This window comes from Mixophyes fleayi, chromosome 1, assembly GCF_038048845.1.
Source record: "Mixophyes fleayi isolate aMixFle1 chromosome 1, aMixFle1.hap1, whole genome shotgun sequence".
NCBI classification, from domain to species: Eukaryota; Metazoa; Chordata; class Amphibia; order Anura; family Limnodynastidae; genus Mixophyes; species Mixophyes fleayi.
This window is the reverse complement of record NC_134402.1, coordinates 4649796-4673920: the sequence shown is the minus strand read 5'-3', so window position 1 is coordinate 4673920 and position 24125 is coordinate 4649796. Positions and strand designations below refer to the sequence as shown.

At 44.8% G+C, this 24125-nt stretch overlaps 1 protein-coding gene across 1 annotated transcript in view; it reads left to right on the top strand.

The window, feature by feature from the left end:
- The window catches only part of LOC142099474 (disintegrin and metalloproteinase domain-containing protein 33-like), a 112751-nt gene that overhangs the window by 84331 nt on the left and 4295 nt on the right, over positions 1 to 24125 (top strand). The window contains exons 5-20 of the mRNA XM_075182989.1: positions 702 to 778; positions 1793 to 1982; positions 3017 to 3082; positions 5992 to 6063; positions 6545 to 6711; positions 7218 to 7302; positions 8313 to 8455; positions 8703 to 8880; positions 9016 to 9105; positions 11727 to 11922; positions 12434 to 12542; positions 12758 to 12962; positions 15183 to 15260; positions 16611 to 16719; positions 17024 to 17159; positions 23314 to 23416. Coding sequence (XP_075039090.1) covers positions 702 to 778; positions 1793 to 1982; positions 3017 to 3082; positions 5992 to 6063; positions 6545 to 6711; positions 7218 to 7302; positions 8313 to 8455; positions 8703 to 8880; positions 9016 to 9105; positions 11727 to 11922; positions 12434 to 12542; positions 12758 to 12962; positions 15183 to 15260; positions 16611 to 16719; positions 17024 to 17159; positions 23314 to 23416 — 2004 coding nt within the window. The remainder of the gene's footprint in view (positions 1 to 701; positions 779 to 1792; positions 1983 to 3016; positions 3083 to 5991; positions 6064 to 6544; positions 6712 to 7217; positions 7303 to 8312; positions 8456 to 8702; positions 8881 to 9015; positions 9106 to 11726; positions 11923 to 12433; positions 12543 to 12757; positions 12963 to 15182; positions 15261 to 16610; positions 16720 to 17023; positions 17160 to 23313; positions 23417 to 24125) is intronic.

Sequence of the window (24125 nt, the reverse complement as noted above, 5' to 3'; positions counted from 1 at the left end):
AGCAATTCCAGTCTACATTTAATCAGGATTGATTAGATGTTACTTGGTTACTGCGCCTATCTTCCATATATATAATTCTAATGAGGCTTCATGTGATGCACTCACTAGGTCTGAGAACCAGAGCTAGTGCTTCTATTTGATGAATCTAGGTTTCCAACTAGGATGCCATTGTTCAGCGTACACAGAAAAAACTAAATGAGTGATATTCTGTCCCTCATTCAGTGTTTCAGTGCCTGAGAAGGTAAACATCTAGGGTGCCCACAGACTTCTGCCAGCTATGCTGAGGATACATCGAATAGAATAAAATCACAGCGTATTTAGAGTTGTCCAATTGCAGCAGTAATTCCCAGGATGAGGGAGTTGCCCAGGATGAGGGAGTTGTTTTACATTAATAGGTCATTTAGGAAAATTGTTGCACAGACATATTTTACAAAAACAGTTTAACAGAAAATGAAGTCACCTCTAGGACGTATTGTGCTCCATAGGTTAGAGCCACGGGTGTCTGTCTGATAATGGTAACACAGGCTGCAATATTACAGGTATAATTGGGCAACAGGGCTGATCCTGCAGTGTGTGCAGCCCCAAAATGACCACATAACCTAATAATGATCTTATTCTATTCAGTCGGCTCATTATCCAACATGTTGGTAAGATGACCTCTGTTAATCGTCTTAATCGCCCTTTTCCCCTACTGTGTGCAGGAACATTGTTACTACCATGGACGAGTGAGGGGTAATGACGAGTCCTCGGTTGTACTCAGCAGCTGCTCAGGGATCAGGTAATACTCACTTATCGCAATTACTGAGATATGTCTGGTGTCTATGATACTATCCTTAGCTCCTATATGTCCTGTAACTCCACATGAATCTAGTACAACGGGGACTTTATACCATAATACCTGTAAGATAACTTCCACATTTCATGCTACTCTTTTATTTACTTTCATTTCAGCTGTAGTGTTACTTGTTTACTGTATTGTTGTTTGGCCTCTGTACGGAGCTGCAGACCTCATGTGGCAATAAAGATTATTAATAATAAAAATAATAATAATAATAATAATAATTGTTGCCCCTGGTCTCTCAGGTGTTGCCCCTGGTCCCTTAGGTGTTGCCCCTGGTCCCTCATGTGCTGCCCCTGGTCCCTCATGTGCTGCCCCTGGTCCCTCATGTGCTGCCCCTGGTCCCTCACGTGTTGACCCTCACATGTCACCCCTGGTCTCTCACGTGTTGCCCCTGGTTCCTCAGTTGTCACCCCTGGTCCCACACGTATTGCCTCTGGACCCTCAGGTGTTGCCCCTGGTCCCTCACGTGTCACCCCTGGTCCCTCACATGTCACCCCTGGTCTCTCACGTGTTGCCCCTGGTTCCTCAGTTGTCACCCCTGGTCCCACACATATTGCCTCTGGACCCTCACGTGTTAGCCCTGGTCCCTCACGTGTTGCTCCTGGTCCCTCAAGTGTTGCTCCTGGTCCCTCACATGTTGCCCCTGGTCCCTCACGTGTCACCCCTGGTCCCTCACATGTCACCCCTGGTCTCTCACGTGTTGCCCCTGGTTCCTCAGTTGTCACCCCTGGTCCCACACGTATTGCCTCTGGACCCTCACGTGTTGCCCCTGTTACCTCAAGATGCTGATATTCACCAGTTGTCTACTAAACATCACTGACATACAGTTATAATCTTTACTGCTCCGTGATTGACGACTACATCAATCAAACAAATGAAAACACATTGTTGATAATACGTTAGTTTGGTTGAAGCTGCGACTTCTAATCTTCTCTCTGGTCCTGTTTGCAGCGGCCTCATCACCCTCAATGCCAACAACAGCTTCTACCTCCACCCTCTGGCAGCGCCAGGCTACAGAACCCACATGCTGTACCGCACAGAACACCTGCCCATTAACGGAGGGAGTTGTGGTCACGTTGGGCACCTAGGAACTGGCACCTCTCACCTCAATGACTTCATCTCCCAGCCCAGGCACCACAGGGTAAGGCTGGCACTAAACTGAGGGATACAGGGAGCGTTACTATCCCCAACCAGCGAGCTGCCGTATGTTTGTGTCACAAGGACTTAGGTGTTATTGTGTTATTGGAGTAATGGGTATAAAAAAGTTGGTTGAAATTATTTTTTTGCATATTTACTACAATATTTTAGAATTGGTTTGTTACAAACAAATGAATATTTTGGAATGGGTGCGAACAACTGGTCTGTATATCAAATCCTTGTGGATGTAAAGATTTCTCATTGCAGCGATAGAAAGCATTCGGCCGACCAATTTATCAATAAAAGATTGTCAGGGCAGCGGAGCGATGCTCGCCGGCTCGCACAGACGGAGGCGCCTGGAATTCTGGGGTTGGGCTTCCGACTTCCAAATTCTTAAAAAAATATATAAAATTTTTATAAAATATATAATAAAAAACTTTATTTAAAAGAATTTCATATTTTAAAGATAGTGCCCCCCGAATGATAACAATGGCTGGTGAAGGCTCAACTGGAAGGGGAGGTTTGTTAAATAGGGAGAAACCCTAAGGATTTTCTCTATTTGATAAATGAATATCAAATAGAGGAAATATGAATATGAATATGTTGGGGGCTTCTGTGGGTATTGACCACCGAGCCATCAATATCCTGCACGGCCAACTACTTTTTTTACAAGGGGATTAGATTGCCATCTAGTGGCCATTATGTTGAATATTATGTATCAATGTAGGAACAATGCCCTAAATAGTTCTGTAATTGTATTGCGTATAGAGACTGTGGTTTGTACAGTGCTAAGATCAGGATGGATGACAGCTCTTAGTCTTGTATATGTTCAGTGGTTGGGTTGATCAAACAATTCATCATATTTGGCAAATAGCAGCCGGTGGACGGTACTGACCAGGCTCATGGTGCCACCTCCCTGACCGATACATGGGTGTGAGGCTCCGCTCACTTATAATGGCTGAGTATGTAAGACAAATGTCATCTGGTCTTTATTGTGAATAACCCTATGTCCTCACTGACATAACATCTCCTCTGCAGAGGAAGAGGAATGTCTGGGAGGCTCAGAAGTACATGGAACTGTATATTGTCGCTGACAATTTATTGGTGAGTTTGTTTTCTGCTATATATAATATGGAAACAGGTCCTGACCTCATTGGTCAATCATCATTTACCCTCACTCTGCGGTTAGCAAAACTATCAGTCTCTCTCTCTCACTCTCTCACTGTCTCTCTCTCACTCTCTCTCTCACTCTCTCTCTCTCTCTCTCACTCTCTCTCTCTCAGTCTCTCTCTCTCAGTCTCTCTCTATCTCAGTCTCTCTCTGTCTCTCCCTTACTCTCAGTCTCTCTCTCACTCTCTCTCTCTCAGTCTCTCTCTCTCTCAGTCTCTCTCTGTCTCTCCCTTACTCTCAGTCTCTCTCTCTCTCTCTCTCGGTCTCTCTCTCTCTCAGTCTCTCTCTCTCTCAGTCTCTCTCTGTCTCTCCCTTACTCTCAGTCTCTCTCTCACTCTCTCTCTCTCTCTCTCTCTCAGTCTCTCTCTCTCTCAGTCTCTCTCTCTCTCAGTCTCTCTCTGTCTCTCCCTTACTCTCAGTCTCTCTCTCTCTCTCTCGCTCAGTCTCTCTCTCTCTCAGTCTCTCTCTGTCTCTCCCTTACTCTCAGTCTCTCTCTCTCTCTCTCTCTCTCAGTCTCTCTCTCTCAGTCTCTCTCTGTCTCTCCCTTACTCTCAGTCTCTCTCTCTCTCTCTCTCTCTCTCACTCTCTCTCTCTCAGTCTCTCTCTCTCTTTCAGTCTCTCTCTCCTCTCTCTCAGTCTCTCTCTCTCTCAGTCTTTCTCTCTCTCTCTCTCTCTCTCTCTCAGTCTCTCTCTCTCTTTCAGTCTCTCTCTCCTCTCTCTCAGTCTATCTCTCACTATCAGTCTCTCTCTCTGTCTCTCTCTCTCTGTCTCTCTCTCTGTCTCTCTCTCTCTCTTAGTCTCTCTCTCAGTCTCTCTCTCTCAGTCTCTCTCTCCTCTCTCTCAGTCTCTCTCTCTCACTATCAGTCTCTCTCTCTCTCAGTCTCTTTCTCTGTCTCTCTCTCTCTCTCAGTCTCTCTCTCTCTCAGTCTCTCTCTGTCTCTCCCTTACTCTCAGTCTCTCTCTCACTCTCTCTCTCTCAGCCTCTCTCTCTCTCAGTCTCTCTCTCTCAGTCTCTCTCTGTCTCTCCCTTACTCTCAGTCTCTCTCTCTCAGTCTCTCTCTCTCTCAGTCTCTCTCTCTCTCAGTCTCTCTCTGTCTCTCCCTTACTCTCAGTCTCTCTCTCACTCTCTCTCTCTCTCAGTCTCTCTCTCTCTCAGTCTCTCTCTCCTCTCTCTCAGTCTATCTCTCACTATCAGTCTCTCTCTGTCTCTGTCTCTCTCTCTCTCTTAGTCTCTCTCTCAGTCTCTCTCTCTCTCTCAGTCTCTCTCTCCTCTCTCTCAGTCTCTCTCTCACTATCAGTCTCTCTCTCTTTCTCAGTCTCTCTCTCTCAGTCTCTCTCTGTCTCTCCCTTACTCTCAGTCTCTCTCTCTCTCTCAGTCTCTTTCTCCTCTCTCTCAGTCTCTCTCTCACTATCAGTCTCTCTCTCTCAGTCTCTCTCTCTGTCTCTCTCTCTCTTAGTCTCTCTCTCAGTCTCTCTCTCTCTCAGTCTCTCTCTGTCTCTCTCTTAGTCTCTCTCTCAGTCTCTCTCTCCTCTCTCTCAGTCTCTCTCTCACTATCAGTCTCTCTCTCTCTCTCAGTCTCTCTCTCTGTCTCTCTCTCTCTCTTAGTCTCTCTATCAGTCTCTCTCTCTCAGTCTCTCTCCTCTCCTCTCTCTCAGTCTCTCTCTCTTACTCTCAGTCTCTCTCTCTCCTCTTCTCTCTCAGTCTCTCTCTCACTCTCAGTCTCTCTCTCTCTCCTCTCCTCTCTCTGTCTCTCTCTATGTCTCTCTCTCACTCTCAGTCTCTCTCTCTTAGTCTCTCTCTCAGTCTCTCTCTCACTCTCAGTCTCTCTCTCCTCTCCTCTCTCTGTCTCTCTCTCTCTCACTCTCAGTCTCTTGCTCTCTCTTCCTCTCTCAGTCTCTCTCTCACTCTCAGTCTCTCTCTCTCCTCTCCTCTCTCTGTCTCTCTCTCTCTCATTCTCAGTCTCTCGCTCTCTCTTCCTCTCTCAGTCTCTCTCTCTCACTCTCAGTCCCTCTCTCTCCTCTCCTCTCTCTGTCTCTCTCTCACTCTCAGTCCCTCTCTCCCCTCTCCTCTCTCTGTCTCTCTCTCTCCTCTCCTCTCTCTGTCTCTCTCTCAGTCTCTCTCTCTCCTCTCCTCTCTCTGTCTCTCTCTTAGTCTCTCTGTCAGTCTCTCTCTCTCTCACTCTCAGTCACTCTCTGTCTCTCTCTCTCAGTCTCTCTCTCCTCTCTCTCTCACTCTCAGTCTCTCGCTCTCTCTTCCTCTCTCCTCATAGCCCCCTCTCATCCCTTCCTAACGAACTTTTGAATCTGAGTCGCCCCTTTTTCACTCGTGTCTCTTGTTTCTCTCATGAATGGATTTGGGTCAGTCAGTGACCCCATCACTGTCCCTGAGAGGGGTGATCTGCACTAATCATTATTTCCTATTAAAGTACTATTATAACCTGACATAAGATAATTTGTTGCTTATATTCTGTTTCTGGAATGTGAGCGTTTGATAATCCCATAAATATTCCATACACTGTATGGTATAGTTATTATATGTATTATCCTACCTGCTGCCTTGTACTATATGTTGTCATTTCCTTGTGTTTTACTGAGGGTGACTCAATAAAACCTGAGGCCAGTTGTGAAAGGACCATGTAACCCCCCTTCCCCCTCCAATGCACCACTCATAGCAATAATCAGCTCTGGCTCTATAGAAGCTTTAGCCCAGTGAAATGGACCTTCCACACGCTGGGTCCTAAACCAGTTATCTCTGTTGCCCTTGAGCCATCTCTGGTTTATACACATGGATTTATCTCCATACATCAATGTAGGTTTGTAAATGTAACTTCTCTCTCTGACAGTACAGAAAACAAAACATGGATCTGGGAAAAACCAAACATCGTATTATGGAGATTGCAAACTTCGTGGACAAGGTGAGTCTGACGTCTCCGATAGTGGACCCGTGGCTGTGACGTGGTAACGGGAGCAGGTTGGAGGTCATGTGGTGTTAGAGAAACCATGTAAAAGAGCGAGTCACCAAATGCCTCCTATAGTTCGGACAGAGACACCGGTTTCCGTACTCCAGTCGCTGTCACCAATCCAGTAACGGACAATAAAAGAGATGTTTTTCATTATAATTTAACTAGAGAACACAAATATTTACACCCAACATCTGGCCCTGGGTATTATACAGTAACAGGCCCGATCCATGGGACTTAATCCGTTCTAGAACAAGCAGCTGCCGGGGGCTTTTCTGATACTGATGATACCAGGAAGTAAATATCTAATAATGCGCTACAGACGGTGCCTGTTCCCTGGTATTAGTAGTGAGGACGGGTTATAAGGAGCACAGATGATAAGTACTAAGGGCATCGGGTCATGGAGGTAACTTATCCCCGTCTTGTCCCCTTACAGTTCTACATGTCCATGAATATTAAAGTGGCTCTTATTGGACTGGAGGTCTGGACATCTTCAGATCAGTGTGAGGTGCAGGAAGATGCCAACCAGACGCTGAAAGCCTTCCTGCTCTGGAAGCAGAAAATGAGGAACAGGAAAAAGCATGATAATGTCCAGCTCATCACGTTAGTATAACGCCATTACCCGTTATATTTATATAATGTCCAGCTCATCACGTTAGTATAATGCCAGTACTCGTTATATTTATATAATGTCCAGCTCATCACGTTAGTATAACGCCATTACTCGTTATATTTATATAATGTCCAGCTCATCATGTTAGTATGACGCCATTATTGGTTATATTATGATGATAAAAAGAATGGGACATATTTTGAACCTCAGAGACCCACGAGCACTTTGTACACACGTCTCACACCCCGCACACCCCGCACACCCCGCACACCTCAGCACCTTCTCCAAGGTGTATCTGAGCAGCGGAGAGTAATCCGGCACCCAGAAATGTTCTGGGCGGACAATCAGGCCGCACTGGTGACAAACAGGAAACACAATAAATATAAGTAACATGACACAATGTCTCTGCCACAAAGAGGTCATTATCTGATGTGTGTGTAACAGACGGGGGGTTTATGCTTTATATATTAATTATTTACATCTGTGTCTCTTTAAGTGGCGTGACGTTCAAGGCGACCACGATCGGGATGGCCCCGCTGGAAGGCATGTGCAGTGCCGAGAATTCTGGTGGTGTCAGCATGGTAAGAACACGGACATTACACGCCAAGAACACGGACATTACACGCCATCCCGGGCTAGTCCTGGACCTCACAGTATATCTAACCGTCATAGAGTAACCTGCAGTTGTTTATGGATTGATAAATCACAGGAGCGTCACTTAGTGTCCCAGCTCAACTCTAAATCACAGTGAAAATAAAGCTGCCCGGAATCTATACGCTACGTGCAACAGCCGCCAGTATCTGCATCGCAGCGTGGTTCATCCAGGAGCAGATTTACACCTATTAGCTGGACTTACTACTAGCTCTAAACGAGGCCCATAGACTTTAATTGAGAATATGGAAAAAAAAACAAACTTTTTTTCTTACACTGAATCTGTATTTAGAACATGATGATAACCAAAGGGCCACATATGACCTACATTTATGAAAAAATCGGAAAATAGTCAAAGGGATTAATGATCCCGTTGATATCTCCCTGTTACAGGCGGCATTAAGGAGCTGTGGCTACAGATCGTCATCACCATTTGTTTATATAGCGCCACCAATTCCGCAGCGCTGTACAGAGAGTATTTGTCATTTGCATCGGTCCCTGCCCCATTGGAGCTTACAATCTAAATTCCCCAACACACACACTAATTTTGTCAGCAGCCAATTAACAGTTTGTTTGGGAGGAAACCCACGCACGGGGAGAACATACAAACTCCACACAGATAAGGCCATGGTCGGGAATCAAACTCATGACCCCAGTGCTGTGAGGCAGAAGTGCTAACCACTGAGCCACCGTGCTGCCCTACAGATAACACTCAATGTAAATACCAAAAGGGCGATTGGATGATTTCGGGGCAGGAGTGTGAATTGGGTACTTTTTTCTCCCATGGCACCAGTTTGGGGTGCGGGGGAGGGGGGCTAATTTAATTCTGGGTCAGCAAACTTAAATTCAACTTTTGTCGCCTTGTTTGCCCATATTTACATTTGAGCCAGTGGGGTCTATCGTATTATCACATGCCGGTCTTCTTTCTTGCCGATCCTAGGACCACTCGGAGTTGGCAATCGGAGCAGCTGCCACAATGGCTCATGAAATTGGACACAACTTTGGGATGAGTCATGACAAGGAATACTGCTGTGTAGAGGCCACTCCGGAACAAGGAGGCTGCATTATGGCTGCGGCCACAGGGTGAGCACCGGCGTGAGTGAGCACCGGCGTGAGTGAGCACCGGAGTGAGTGAGCACCGGCGTGAGTGAGCACCAGAGTGAGTGAGCACCGGCTGAGACAAGTTATTCACTGTGTGAAGGAGAGATAAAAATAAAGCAATATATTAAGGACAAGCTCATGCCGTGGGGTGTAATTAAAGAGAGCACCATTTCTGGTTGTTTAGTTAAAGGCTTTATAGTGATTTTACTTTCCTTCTCCCCTGTCCCAGTCATCCTTTCCCTCGCAAGTTCAGCTCATGTAGTCAGCAGCAGCTGCGCAGCTACTTCCAGAAGGGGGGAGGAATGTGTCTCTTCAATATGCCGAACACCGAGGACCTGGTGATGGGGAAGAAATGTGGGAATGGGTTTCTTGAGGAGGGAGAGCAGTGTGACTGCGGAGAACCGGAGGTAAGTACTAACCAGCCAGACAGAGGTTATCTCATCTTATTAGATTGGACACAAACTGTTATGTCTTTTCATTGGTGTGTCATTGGATCATTAGATTATGGATAATTAGTGTGATTACAATTAATATCTCAACAGGAATGCACCAATCCTTGCTGCAATGCTAAAGACTGCACCTTAAAGGAGGGAGCTCAGTGTGCACATGGGGACTGCTGCCAGAACTGTAAGGTAAGTACCGGATCTCAGCCACAAGCCACATCATCACCATACTTACACATGGGGTGGGGTGAGGGCTCAGTGTGCACATGGGGACTGCTGCCAGAACTGTAAGGTAAGTACCGGATCTCAGCCACAAGCCACATCATCACCATACTTACACATGGGGTGGGGTGAGGGCTCAGTGTGCACATGGGGACTGCTGCCAGAACTGTAAGGTAAGTACCGGATCTCAGCCACAAGCCACATCATCACCATACTTACACATGGGGTGGGGTAAGGGCTCAGTGTGCACATGGGGACTGCTGCCAGAACTGTAAGGTAAGTACCGGATCTCAGCCACATCATCACCATACTTACACATGGGGTGGGGTGAGGGCTCAGTGTGCACATGGGGACTGCTGCCAGAACTGTAAGGTAAGTACCGGATCTCAGCCACAAGCCACATCATCACCATACTTACACATGGGTTGGGGTGAGGGCTCAGTTTGCACATGGGGACTGCTGCCAGAACTGTAAGGTAAGTACCGGATCTCAGCCACAAGCCACATCATCACCATACTTACACATGGGGTGGGGTGAGGGCTCAGTTTGCACATGGGGACTGCTGCCAGAACTGTAAGGTAAGTACCGGATCTCAGCCACAAGCCACATCATCACCATACTTACACATGGGGTGGGGTGAGGGCTCAGTGTGCACATGGGGACTGCTGCCAGAACTGTAAGGTAAGTACCGGATCTCAGCCACATCATCACCATACTTACACATGGGTTGGGGTGAGGGCTCAGTGTGCACATGGGGACTGCTGCCAGAACTGTAAGGTAAGTACCGGATCTCAGCCACAAGCCACATCATCACCATACTTACACATGGGGTGGGGTGAGGGCTCAGTTTGCACATGGGGACTGCTGCCAGAACTGTAAGGTAAGTACCGGATCTCAGCCACAAGCCACATCATCACCATACTTACACATGGGGTGGGGTGAGGGCTCAGTGTGCACATGGGGACTGCTGCCAGAACTGTAAGGTAAGTACCGGATCTCAGCCACATCATCACCATACTTACACATGGGGTGGGGTGAGGGCTCAGTGTGCACATGGGGACTGCTGCCAGAACTGTAAGGTAAGTACCGGATCTCAGCCACAAGCCACATTATCACCATACTTACACATGGGGTGGGGTGAGGGCTCAGTGTGCACATGGGGACTGCTGCCAGAACTGTAAGGTAAGTACCGGATCTCAGCCACAAGCCACATCATCACCATACTTACACATGGGGTGGGGTGAGGGCTCAGTTTGCACATGGGGACTGCTGCCAGAACTGTAAGGTAAGTACCGGATCTCAGCCACAAGCCACATCATCACCATACTTACACATGGGGTGGGGTGAGGGCTCAGTGTGCACATGGGGACTGCTGCCAGAACTGTAAGGTAAGTACCGGATCTCAGCCACATCATCACCATACTTACACATGGGGTGGGGTGAGGGCTCAGTGTGCACATGGGGACTGCTGCCAGAACTGTAAGGTAAGTACCGGATCTCAGCCACATCATCACCATACTTACACATGGGTTGGGGTGAGGGCTCAGTGTGCACATGGGGACTGCTGCCAGAACTGTAAGGTAAGTACCGGATCTCAGCCACAAGCCACATCATCACCATACTTACACATGGGGTGGGGTGAGGGCTCAGTTTGCACATGGGGACTGCTGCCAGAACTGTAAGGTAAGTACCGGATCTCAGCCACAAGCCACATCATCACCATACTTACACATGGGGTGGGGTGAGGGCTCAGTGTGCACATGGGGACTGCTGCCAGAACTGTAAGGTAAGTACCGGATCTCAGCCACATCATCACCATACTTACACATGGGGTGGGGTGAGGGCTCAGTGTGCACATGGGGACTGCTGCCAGAACTGTAAGGTAAGTACCGGATCTCAGCCACAAGCCACATCATCACCATACTTACACATGGGTTGGGGTGAGGGCTCAGTGTGCACATGGGGACTGCTGCCAGAACTGTAAGGTAAGTACCGGATCTCAGCCACAAGCCACATCATCACCATACTTACACATGGGGTGGGGTGAGGGCTCAGTTTGCACATGGGGACTGCTGCCAAAACTGTAAGGTAAGTACCGGATCTCAGCCACAAGCCACATCATCACCATACTTACACATGGGGTGGGGTGAGGGCTCAGTGTGCACATGGGGACTGCTGCCAGAACTGTAAGGTAAGTACCGGATCTCAGCCACATCATCACCATACTTACACATGGGTTGGGGTGAGGGCTCAGTGTGCACATGGGGACTGCTGCCAGAACTGTAAGGTAAGTACCGGATCTCAGCCACAAGCCACATCATCACCATACTTACACATGGGGTGGGGTGAGGGCTCAGTTTGCACATGGGGACTGCTGCCAGAACTGTGAAGTGCCTGATTTCATCCATAAGCCACATCACCATACTTACCCATCAGGTGGTGTAACAGCTACCAGAACACTGAATTTATCCTTTAGATGTCATCATTAATTTTGGTGAATAGCTACAACCCTGAATAATAACATTGTTGGCACCAATTCTATAGACAATACAATTACATAATCTTTATGCTCTTTTTTTTTCCCATAGTTAAAATCTGCCGGGACTCAATGTCGGGAACAGTCAGGAGCATGTGACCTACCCGAATTCTGCCGAGGGAACAACCCGTTCTGTCCCCCCAATGTTTATATGCTAGATGGGTCTCCGTGTGCCTTTGGTGAAGCGTACTGTGTCAATGGGATGTGTCTCACCCACCAGCAGCAATGTGTTCACCTCTGGGGCTCAGGTAATGGAGGATCCTGTCTGCAGTATAATGTCATGTATATGATATTATTTATAGGGGAATACTATTTATAGGCAGTTGGTGCATTGACAAGGGATTACATTTGCTCATTGAACCATATATGGATGATAGCAACCAGTTCAGTTACATGTAATTGCAGACAAGATGACCTTAATGTGACTTTGCCAGGCTTCCTGTACAAGAAGTGACATTCTAGCCACCCGTGTTGTCTATAGATGCATCTAGTTGACATCCACACACCCTAAACATTGTGCTTGTAATAATTCCATGGAAGTCTATTGTGACTCATGTGGGCTCTTATATAATGGCCATCTTGTAGCTACATTATAACGTGTTTGAGAATACAACGTCATTGTCTATTCCTGCATCATGATAAGTCTGTCTGTCTATCTGTAAACCTGCATCTACTTATACCAGTGGGACATAGCTTATTATATTATAACCAGCGTAGACGTCTGATTTCTAAATTCTTATATCTCTGATGCTTCGCCAGGAGCCCGGCCAGCACCTGACATCTGCTTCATCGATGTGAACAAGGCTGGGGACCGTTATGGAAACTGCGGGAAAGACGGACAGGGAAAATTTGTAAAGTGCAGATCTAAGTGAGTAGAACTTGTTGGCTTTTATAACAGGCTCGACCAGTGACATCTGGTTTGGGTTACACCATAGAATAGAAAACTTTCCACTGGTCTATCATCCAACAGCAGACCCAAAGTTTTGTAATTAGAAAGACATTGGTTGCCAGGATTAAACTATTAAAACACAAAATATATTATACATGAATATGTTACCAAGTCTTTGTCAATCTCTTTCATAGAGACGCCATGTGTGGGAAAATCCAATGTCAGAGCAGTGCCGAGAAACCCAAACACGACAATACAGTCTCCATGGACACCACCATCAACTTCAATGGGCAAGAGGTGAAATGTCGTGGCACATATTACTATTCGGCGCAGGAAGATGAAGGAGACTCTTCTGACCCAGGGCTAGTAATAACAGGAACCAAATGTGGAGATGGAATGGTGAGTCCCTGACTGTATAGACCAAGAGTGGAGATTGTATGGGGAGTCACTGACTGTATAGACCAAGAGTGGAGATTGTATGGGGAGTCACTGACTGTATAGACCAAGAATGGAGATTGTATGGGGAGTCACTGACTGTATAGACCAAGAATGGAGATTGTATGGTGAGTCACTGACTGTATAGACCAAGAATGGAGATTGTATGGGGAGTCACTGACTGTATAGACCAAGAATGGAGATTGTATGGTGAGTCCCTGACTGTATAGACCAAGAGTGGAGATTGTATGGTGAGTCACTGACTATATAGGCCAAGAGTGGAGATTGTATGGCAACTTACTGACTGTATAGACCATGAATGGAGATTGTATGGTGAGTCACTGACTATATAGACCAAGAATGGAGATTGGTTGGTGAGTCACTGACTATATAGGCCAAGAATGTAGATTGTATGGTGAGTCACTGACTATATAGACCAAGAATGGAGATTGGTTGGTAAGTCACTGACTATATAGGCCAAGAATGTAGATTGTATGGAGAGTCACTGACTATATAGACCAAGAATGGAGATTGTATGGTGAGTAACTGACTGTATAGACCAAGAGTGGAGATTGTATGGAGAGTCACTGACTGTATAGATCAAGAATGGAGATTATATGGTGAGTCACTGACTGTATAGACCAAGAGTGGAGATTGTATGGGGAGTCACTGACTATATAGGCCAAGAATGGAGATTGTATGGAGAGTCACTGACTATATAGACCAAGAATGGAGATTGTATGGTGAGTAACTGACTGTATAGACCAAGAGTGGAGATTGTATGGAGAGTCACTGACTGTATAGATCAAGAATGGAGATTGTATGGGGAGTCACTGACTGTATAGACCAAGAGTGGAGATTGTATGGAGAGTCACTGACTGTATAGATCAAGAATGGAGATTGTATGGGGAGTCACTGACTGTATAGACCAAGAGTGGAGATTGTATGGAGAGTCACTGACTGTATAGATCAAGAATGGAGATTATATGGTGAGTCACTGACTGTATAGACCAAGAGTGGAGATTGTATGGGGAGTCACTGACTATATAGGCCAAGAATGGAGATTGTATGGAGAGTCACTGACTGTATAGACCAAGAGTGGAGATTGTATGGAGAGTCACTGACTGTATAGATCAAGAATGGAGATTATATGGTGAGTCACTGACTGTATAGACCAAGAGTGGAGATTGTATGGTGAGTAACTGACTGTATAGACCAAGAGTGGAGATTGTATGGAGAGTCACTGACTGTATAGACCAAGAATGGAGATTGTATGGTAACTTACTGACTGTATAGACCAAGAGTGGAGATTGTATGGTGAGTCACTGACTGTATAGACCAAGAATGGAGATTGTATGGGGAGTCACTGACTGTATAGACCAAGAATGGAGATTGTATGGAGAGTCACTGACTGTATAGACCAAGAATGGAGATTGTATGGGGAGTCACTGACTGCATAGACCAAGAATGGAGATTGTATGGTAACTTAGTGACTGTATAGACCAAGAATGGAGATTGTATGGTGAGTCACTGACTGTATAGACCAAGAATGGAGATTGTATGGTAAGTGAACAGTCAATTGATGTGTTGGATGCAGGAAAAATGGGCAAGTGACTGTCTTTACCATGTGTGGTTTGATGTTTGTATTACATTGGTATACTTGAGCTCTCTTGTTGTATAAAGTTTATATGGAGGATGATGAAAGTTCAGGCCACGTTCGGGTTTCCACCACTTCTACAGATGCCTAAAATCATGTCCTTTTACAAGGAGAAAAATGCTCTATGGTCTCCACTAAACAGGACACCCCCCGCCCCACCATGTAGTCACCATCTCCACCCCTCACATCTCTTTTCAATAATTACATCACACAACCGTAAATCTTATTTTCTCATGGAAATGTAGAGGAAGCACCATCATGCTCCTGGCCTAAGAAAGGACATAACTCCCCCCATCAGACAATGCAAAAATGTGTACCCCCTGAGATGCCACCATCTTATATTCATACCCTTCCCCATAAATATAGGTGCGTGATTTAACAAGACGGCATTTGAGCTGCTCTTTAAATCTTCTATAAAGGACCTTAATAGTTTTCGGGAACTTTTGAGATATCCTGTTATTTTTCACTGAGGTTTCAAATATCCACAGGAGACCCTGGTCTCACAATGTTTTCTTGTCTGATTTCAGGTATGTAAGGATCGGCAATGTCAGAACGCATCCTTCTTTGAACTGGATAACTGTATCGCTAAATGCAATCAACATGGGGTGAGGTTCTTAAATGTATTTTTAATTTCAAAAAAGTAAATCAAGAGGCTAATTAAATAACGCACAATAATCTGTCTACTAGGTCACAAATATCCAGTATACCTATCAGAATTGAGATAAGCACAGTCCTAACATTGAGAATTGTTCATCCAGAGTTGACTAGGTCTATCATGGACCATAGGTGGAAGGATGATGGCTTGTGTAGCCCATCACCCATTCCACATTGAACACATTATTCTACATAAGATGGTCCTATATCACATTCCAGAATTACACATCCAATATAAGAGTCTTGATGACTTTTCCCAGTTACCTCACTCAAGTCCATGTTCTCCTCTCCCCAGATAGAGAACATTAACATTTAAGTGACATTTCTTTAGCCTGGAGATGTTTGATGTTGATTAGAGCAGACAATGGTAACGATACACAAGAGAATACTCCTAAACCTGCAACTACGCCCTAGTGTTGTTAGTGGGGGGTTGGAGCTAAATCTTATTAGCATATGTCATGTGATGCGTTAATTAACAACTTGGTACAAAATAAAATACCATGTCTAAAGGGATATTGAAATCATGGACTTCCATTTAAGAACGTTGTAATTTTCTGCAAAAATTTATGCACATTACTGGTTTTTCTTCATGCTGTGCAGGAATAATGTGTTATTTACACATAGAAACATTTAATTAATGGTTTACAAAATACAATGTGAGATGGAACAGTAGAGTGTTGCAGTGTTAGGAGGGGCACAAAATGTAATCCAGGCCCTTCATGTGTCTAATGCTTCATTTATCTATGTGCCCCCATTTTGGTGGTCCCATTTTATGTGTGACTTCACGTCCCAAGGGAATTTCTCATCTACCGCAGTATCCCCCCCCCCCTCCCCGACTCCCCCAGCTGTATCTGCCCAAGCGTTTCCGTAGTCTGTGTCGCGTCTTAGACACCCAGGCTTGGAGGGGGGTTTACAGGCACCAGGAAACTCCCCTCCAAGCCTGGGGCACTGTATAATTGAGGTGGCTGGACCCTGCTCCCCCCCCCTCCCCCTTCACACGACTCTGCTTGAAAAGGGAGAGCTGCGTGCACCTAACAGCAGTGCACGCAGCATTGCCCATGTATATAATCTGTCTAAAATTATAGCTACGCCCCCATGCATGCTGGTCACGCCCACTGGTGGCATGGCGTAGAAACCCTCCTCTACAAATCCTGCGTTTGCCCCTGACCATTACCAGACAGAGAACATTATATGTTTTACTGCACATGTTCTTGGAGAACCATGTAACATTTGATCATTTGTGTACAGATTTATGTTCATATTTATATCGCATATTAACCTGTTCCTTCATCAACCTCCAGGTCTGCAATAGTAACAGAAACTGCCATTGTCATGCCGGCTGGGCCCCGCCCTACTGTGCTGTGTCCGGCCAAGGGGGGAGTGAGGACAGTGGTCCCGTGCCGGATGACTGTGAGTTGTGACTTATGTTTGAAATGCTTGGTGTGTAATATGCGCTCACACCACGGTGCTTTGGGTTCTGTGCCATTGTGTATTATGACATCATTGTGGTGTTAAGGTATAGTAGGACTTTGAGCAGCTCCAATTTTCATTAGTGTGTGATTAGATAAAGAAGTTTGGATGGGATGCTGGTGTTAACATTATTACCTGAGGCACTAGACATTGCACTATTTAATTCCACAGAGTAGCATCTGGCTGAGCCAGCTATACCCCCTAAGATATCATTGTCAACTAACGATATATCTCCTCTTGCCAGTTCGAGATGGCCTCATTGTCTTCTTGCTGCTCCTCTTCCTGGTCTTCATCCCACTGGTGGCTTTTGGGATCTACTACTGGTACCGAAAACCAAATTCTGAATTGAACAAATGGGTGAAGAGTAGAGTGAAGTGCAGGTGAGAGATTAGACAGATTCTGGGTAATGTCATCGATTCCCTCGCTCCTAAGAGATGTATAGAGCAGCTCCCACACAGGTCCTGTGGAGCGCAGCCGGAAATGTGGCTGAAAGTGGCCAATCCAAATCCTGCACATTCACCTTCAGAGAAGGAATCATTTAGGACTAGACTTGACTTTCAGGTCCTCACAAAATAATAGGGAAGTGTTGATTAACTGAACACAATTTTTGATATATTAACAATATTCTTAACAATGTTGTACATTCAAAAGATTTAAAAAAAAAAAAAAAAAATAACATAGGAGAAAGGAAAAAAATAACATAATTGTTTTATTCACTTGATTTAAGTGTTTTTATTTTTTAGACTTGGTGTTTCAAACTGTAACTTACCTGATCCAGGAACCCACTGTGTGTGTGCGCTGCCCAGGCCTCTTCGCTGCAGCGACATGCACAGTCTCTGCGTTGTGTTTCAGGTGCACAGGATGTGATGACATCATGCGTTTGTTGCTGCAATTGTTGCACTGAGATTTGTTGCATTTGCCATGTGATTATGGCATCACGCCTCATTAACGCCCTCATCTGCATTCCTCCTATTTCCTGAGCCAGGAATTAGTACTGAGCTTTTGCTATGAATGATCCTTTAACTGTTATTACTGTGTTACTGAACTTTTGCTATTCTGACCACTCTGATTTTTCCAACCCTGACCTTGGCTTCTGTCCTCAACTATTGTGATCTGTCCTAACCTGACCTCAGCTGGTGACCTTAACCATTTTGCACTCTCCAGTCCTTTACCTCTGCTACTGACCTAAACGATTCTGCCCTCTCCAACCATGAAATTGGTTTGTGACCTCAACCACTCTTTCTCTAACTCTGTCCTCGGCTAATCACCACAACTATTTGGCTCTCCCCAACCATTGACCATGGCTAGTGACCTCAACAATTCTTCCTTCTACAATTCTGACCTCAGCTGGTAACTTCAACCATTTTGCTCTCTCCTATCTTGGCTTTGGCTATTAACCTCAACCATCCTGTCCTCTCCAATCTTGACCTCAGCTAATTAATTCAACAATTATGCCCTCTCCAATCCTGACCCCGGCTTGTAACCTGAACTATCCTGTTTTCTCCAGCCCTTGAACTCGGCTTGTGACCTCAACTAATATGCTCTCTCCAAACCTGACCTTGGATAGTGACCTTAACTATTCTGATCTGTCTACACCTAACCTCGGTTTGTGACTTTAACAATTCTGTTCTCTCAAAACTGACCTCAGCTTACAACCTCAATCATTCTGTTTTCTCCAATCCTGACCTCAGCTAGAGACCTCAACCAGTCTTCCTTCTCTAATTCTAATCTCGGTTTATGACCTCAAATATTATGCTCTCTGTAATCCTGACTTTACTTGTGACCGCTACTATTATACTCTCTCCAATGATATTGTGACCTTAACCATTCTGCTCTTTGTAATCCCTAACCTCAACTTATACAGGGAACATTATCCTACAGAGGATGGGAAGTTTTAGGAATGTTTTTATCTGCCATCAAATTACATGTTTCTAAGTATGAGGAAATTAAGATAATCTCAATAAGTGTATCCATGATTTACTGGGGTATTAATCCTTGACTTACTACCTAACACTCGTCCACACATGGGGCGATCCTGATACTTGGTGACACCAATGTTTAATTTGGAAATACATTCATTAGCTGCACATTTAAACCTGTTTGCTTGTTTCTATCATTACGCCTGTTGAACGGAGGATTGTATTCACTGCTCCCCCAAAACATTGCAAACATATGTGTGTGTCAACAGTATAGTATATATATATATATATATATATATATATATATATATATATATATATATATATTTATTAAATAGTTAATATTTGATCCTGGGCACAGTGGGCACAATACAGGACTGGATTTACCGTCCTGGGAACTGTGCCCTCTGCAGATTCTGTAGAGTCTGTCAGCAGAATAACCAAACACACTAGCGATCAGGGACCAGTCCCTGATAATAGTCCCTGTAGGATAATGTCCCCTGTACCTTATTATAAGTCTTGATACCTTGGACGTCTCCCCCGTCCTTCCTCGATGGGTCATCTGCATAAAGCAGTGCTAATGTAGCAATATATCTAATAAAGAAATTATAGAGAACTGGTCCAAGTACAAATCACTGGGGTACACCACTGGTAAACTTTCAAATGCATTATATTTATTGTGGTTGAGTGGATATGATGTTGGGTGAAGTAAAGACGGCAGAGTCTATACTTCACCCAACATCATATCCACTCAACCACATGGGAATCCAGTTCCAAGTATTCCAAACTATTTTTGTTACCAGTCTTCCATGTGGTACAGTGTCAAATGTCTTGCTAAAATCTAGTAAGACTGCACCCAGTGTCGGACTGGGGCATGAAGGGCCCACCGGGGTAATGCAACACTAGGGGCCCACCAGAGGGGGTGTGGCCAACCATCATAGAGGCGAGACTAGACGCTAGAGGGGGAGTGGTCAGCCCACGAAGGACAGATAGCACCATAGTGTAGTATATAAAGAATGCAGTGTGTGTATAAAGAATACACAGTCTTGACCTGCCACTTAGATTGGGCAGAACAGTCACCAAAAATCAGGATTGTCCCACTAAACCAGGATTGGCTAACTTGTGGTACTCCAGGTGTTGTGAAACTACAAGCCCCAGCATGCTTTGCCAATATATAGCAGCTTATTGCTGGTAGGGTATGCTGGGACTTATAGTTTCACAACACCTGGAGTACCACAGGTTAGCCAAGCCTGCACTAGACTCAGATCATGTGACAGACTGTCCTACCTGTTGTTGTCACTTTTACCACCTGTGGCTGCTGGTTTCTTTAGTTGCGCCTTGTGTGGATCCTGGAATGTTGAGGGCCCTATTTGGAAAAAAGAATGGGTACATTTAGAAACGCCAACCATCCCTGCCATTAAATCAACAGCACCCACATTTAATAATTAGGCCTCACTCCAGCCTCAACATTAAAGTAATAGTGCTCACATTTGATGAATAGATCAATTTCCCTCCAACCAACCCCAACATTAAAGTAATAGTATTCCCATTTAATAAATAAACCTATTACCCTCCCTCCAAACAGCCCCAGCAATAAATTAATAGCATTTACGTTTAATACATCCATTTCCTACGACCATTCCTAGCATTAAATAATTATTTTTCACATTTAATAGATAGCCCTCCTCCCCACACTCGCCCCACATTCAATTATAAACGGAATGGTCCACAGGGCGCTCAAGTACAATAGGGTGAGATGACGTTGGTGGTAGCTGTTAGATGCAAAAACTTGTATATGCTCTCGGTGGGATATGTGGGGTGACTGGGATTAAGTAAACAAGTCTGAGGGAACAGATTATGGAATAAACAAAATACACATTAACAGTCACAAAAGATAAGTGATAGATGCACAGAAATGCAATGGATGTTGGTAAACGGACAGAAGACTGGAATATGATGCCAATGTTTTGGATATCAGCTGGTGTGTGCCAGGGATGGCTGCGTAGCAGCGGGGCTGCTCTGATCCTCTGATCTTATGTGAGGTTACAATTACCTTATTAGAATGGTGTGTGCGCTCGGTAGTGGATTCTGTGGTGCAGTCGGCTGCAGTCTGAACTCCGTGGTCTCCCTCTGTAGTCTCCTTCTGTATGACTGTGGCTGCTTGAAGAAGGTCGTGGTGTAGGCGGTAAGAGGTGTCCGAAGGCAGCTGTGTGAAGTCGGCGATGTGCGCTCGATATGCCGGTGGATATACGCTGCAACTTCCGTGACTTCCTCTTGACCGGGTGTCTGTGTGCAGCTAATTACCGCGCTTGCACAGAGCTGGGTGCTCAGGTGAAGCCTCCAGATAAGCTCCGCCCACGGGTAAAAGGGGGTTTTGCCGTAAGGTAGCGGAGCCTACCGGTGATTTTACCGGTAGCTCGCTGGGCCAGTCCGACGCTGACTGCACCTTAACCCATTACCTTAGTAATGCGTTCAAAGTCAATCAATAAATTCATGTTGTTTGGAATCTTGACTGTTGCTAAGTTTCAGATATTCTGTAATTTTTTCTTCCAGCAGTGTCTCCATTAGTTTCCCCATTACCAGTGTCAGGCTCACTGGTCCGTAGTCGCCACCCTTTAAATATACCTCATTTTTAACCATGAAAGAAATACTAAGCTATTTAAGTTCCCATAGTATAGGGTTCATGCTAAACTAGGGGTTAGAGGTATTTTTGTTCTGTATGAATGTTCTCACAGGACAGCTTGGGGCAGACCAGGAGATCTGCAGTATGATAGTGAGTATGAAATGATAATTGATATTTATTGAGTTATAGGATGTTTAAGTCCCTCCTTGTGCAGACTGAGACCCTCACACAGTCATGTTCCAGGGGGATCCAGATTACGCCTATGTAAACAGGAGAAGCCACGTAATAGGGCAGACTTGGGGCCTGATTCACTAAGGAACATAAATGCCGATACATGCCATATTTAGGATAAAACCACTTTGCACATGCCCAGGACCGAAGTATACACCAGAGAGCGCAGCAACGACTAATTCATCTTCAAGCGCAAAGGACCCTTACTACAGTTTCAGGGGCAGAATGGGGAGGGGACTGGCGGATGCACGTAGTCATTGTACAGTAAGGTACTTGGGTATCTCTCAGGTACGTGCTTTCTGTTCTATCACTTACACCAGACCTGTAGTTGGTGTAAGTGCCGAGTGATAGGGGTGACGGCTGTGAATGCAGCTAGAACATGTGTTTGTAATCAGGAGCAACTGTAACAATGTATTTTATGTACAGTAGACATCAATAACATCCTAATAAATGTATTTTCTTGAGGGGGAAAAAAAATAAAAAAAAAAACTTGTGTGACAATCAAATATTTTTTTCTTTTGCGTTCTTTTGTGGCTTTATATTCCACATATGTATTGGACATTTCCTGATGTGTCTTGTCTCTTAGAGCAGAGCGGACCTAGACCCGTTTACATCAACACACGTTTCTTTACATCCGCTGCTTGTTGCATACGGACGTGCGTATGCCTGATTTATGTGCGTTAATACGTTAGATTAGCGGGCATTAATAACTCAGGCCCTTAGTCACCATGGGCACTGAATTGAAGGAAATCTTTTTTTTTTTTTTTTAACATGCCCTCTCTACTGATATTATTGTTATTGTCTCACTTTATGGTTTGCTTTGTTGTCAACATATAATACATAAAGTGACAATAGTCATCCTCTAAAATCTATAGAGTTGTATAGGAATTGTTTATGCTGTTTGATTGTTCCAAGCAAAATTATTGTAATTATACTGGTATAAAGGTACATGATAATGATCAGCAACATTATCTAGCTGCTTCTGATTGGCTGACTGTATATTGACTTCTGCAGATAGTATGTAATTCATTAGCGTCCCAGCTATATTATATTATATTATGTCACGGTCAGCTATTGGCATTAGGTATTTGTCCTTCCCGTGTGGCTACTGCAGGAACGGAGATTCCCATTGTATATATAAAGGTGTAAACAATGGATGTTGAGACACTATTCTCTCTTGTGCAGACGACACTTCATTACTTTATTATATTGTGCACAAATAGGGTAATATGACTTCTACATTTACTACACTGTCACGCCACTTCTCTATGCTGTTATTAGTAGTGAGTATACACACTTGTGACACTGGTGCAAATATTAGAGCTTCCCAGCTGGATGCATCTGACTCGGCGTTCACACATAAGTTTGGTTTCTTTACTTTGGTGGCTTCTGCATACGTTCAACACTAAGTGAAGCCAATGAGCCCAGACGCCAGAGGGAGGTGTATACTGTAGGAGTTCTCCTCAGTTCGGCTGCACAGTGAATTATTTAGGTAGGCTAGACAACGGTGAGATTGGACAAGGTGTAGATCGCGTGTCGGCGTTGGGTGGTGTTCTATGGTCTACCCATGTTTGGCTGGGAGTTATTTTGGAAATGGAATTAGGAATTTTGCTAAGCAGAGAAGTAATTTCTAGTTATGCCCCATGTGGTATTGTAGGAACTGGTTGGACATCTCTCGCTGCCTAAATCACATAATAATGTAAAATAATGTTGTATTTAAATATTCTCAGCTCCTTGTCATGGTGTTTTGTCTTGTTACAGAATGGGTAGCACTCCTCGCCAGCAGCCGGACCAAGGCCGTTCTAACACTATCTTCACCCAGCGCCGTTTCCCGCCTCCCGCGGCATCACCAGCCACACAGAAGGTAATGCCATCACCAGTTGCTTTGTATGTAATAATAGTTAAGTACCCAACGCATTTCTGTGACTCAAAGTAACCAGAGCTATGATGCCAGCCTCCTGGTGTCATGTTAAATTGCTGTGAGCACAGAGTGACCTGTAACAACCTGTAACAACATCCCTGGGTGCCCTTTAATGGAGTTTATTTTGGTGCAATGTACCCAATGCATTACATTGGATTTACTTAGCCATTTCTTGACATGAAGCACCATCTGGACTTTTCTTTGGAAGTCAGTGTGGTTTCGGGACTTGGGACTTTGGGTACAGTATACGGGAGCAGACATAGGGTAGAGTGTTGGTAGAAACATGTGCGTGTTTACATGTGCTATGAAATTACTGTGAAGTCAGAATAATCAGTTTGTGGAGTATATGAGAGGGTAAGCAGGTTGGTCGGCGTTCGGAGGGTTTATGGATTGAAACGATGGAATTGTGTGAAAAGGAGAAAAAGTAGAATTTAGATCTGGAAAGGAGGTGGTAAGGGATATAGAAGAACAAGTTGGTGACTTCAGTAGGGCAGAGGCAGTAGGAGATAGAGGCCTAGGAGCGGATAGTACAGTGAGAGGTAAGGGCAAAGTAATAATAATAAGGCATAATGTAATATAGAAGTAAAACGTTGTAGTAAAGGAAGAGGCTACATAATAATTCAATAGTCAACTAAGACATAGAATAATGTAT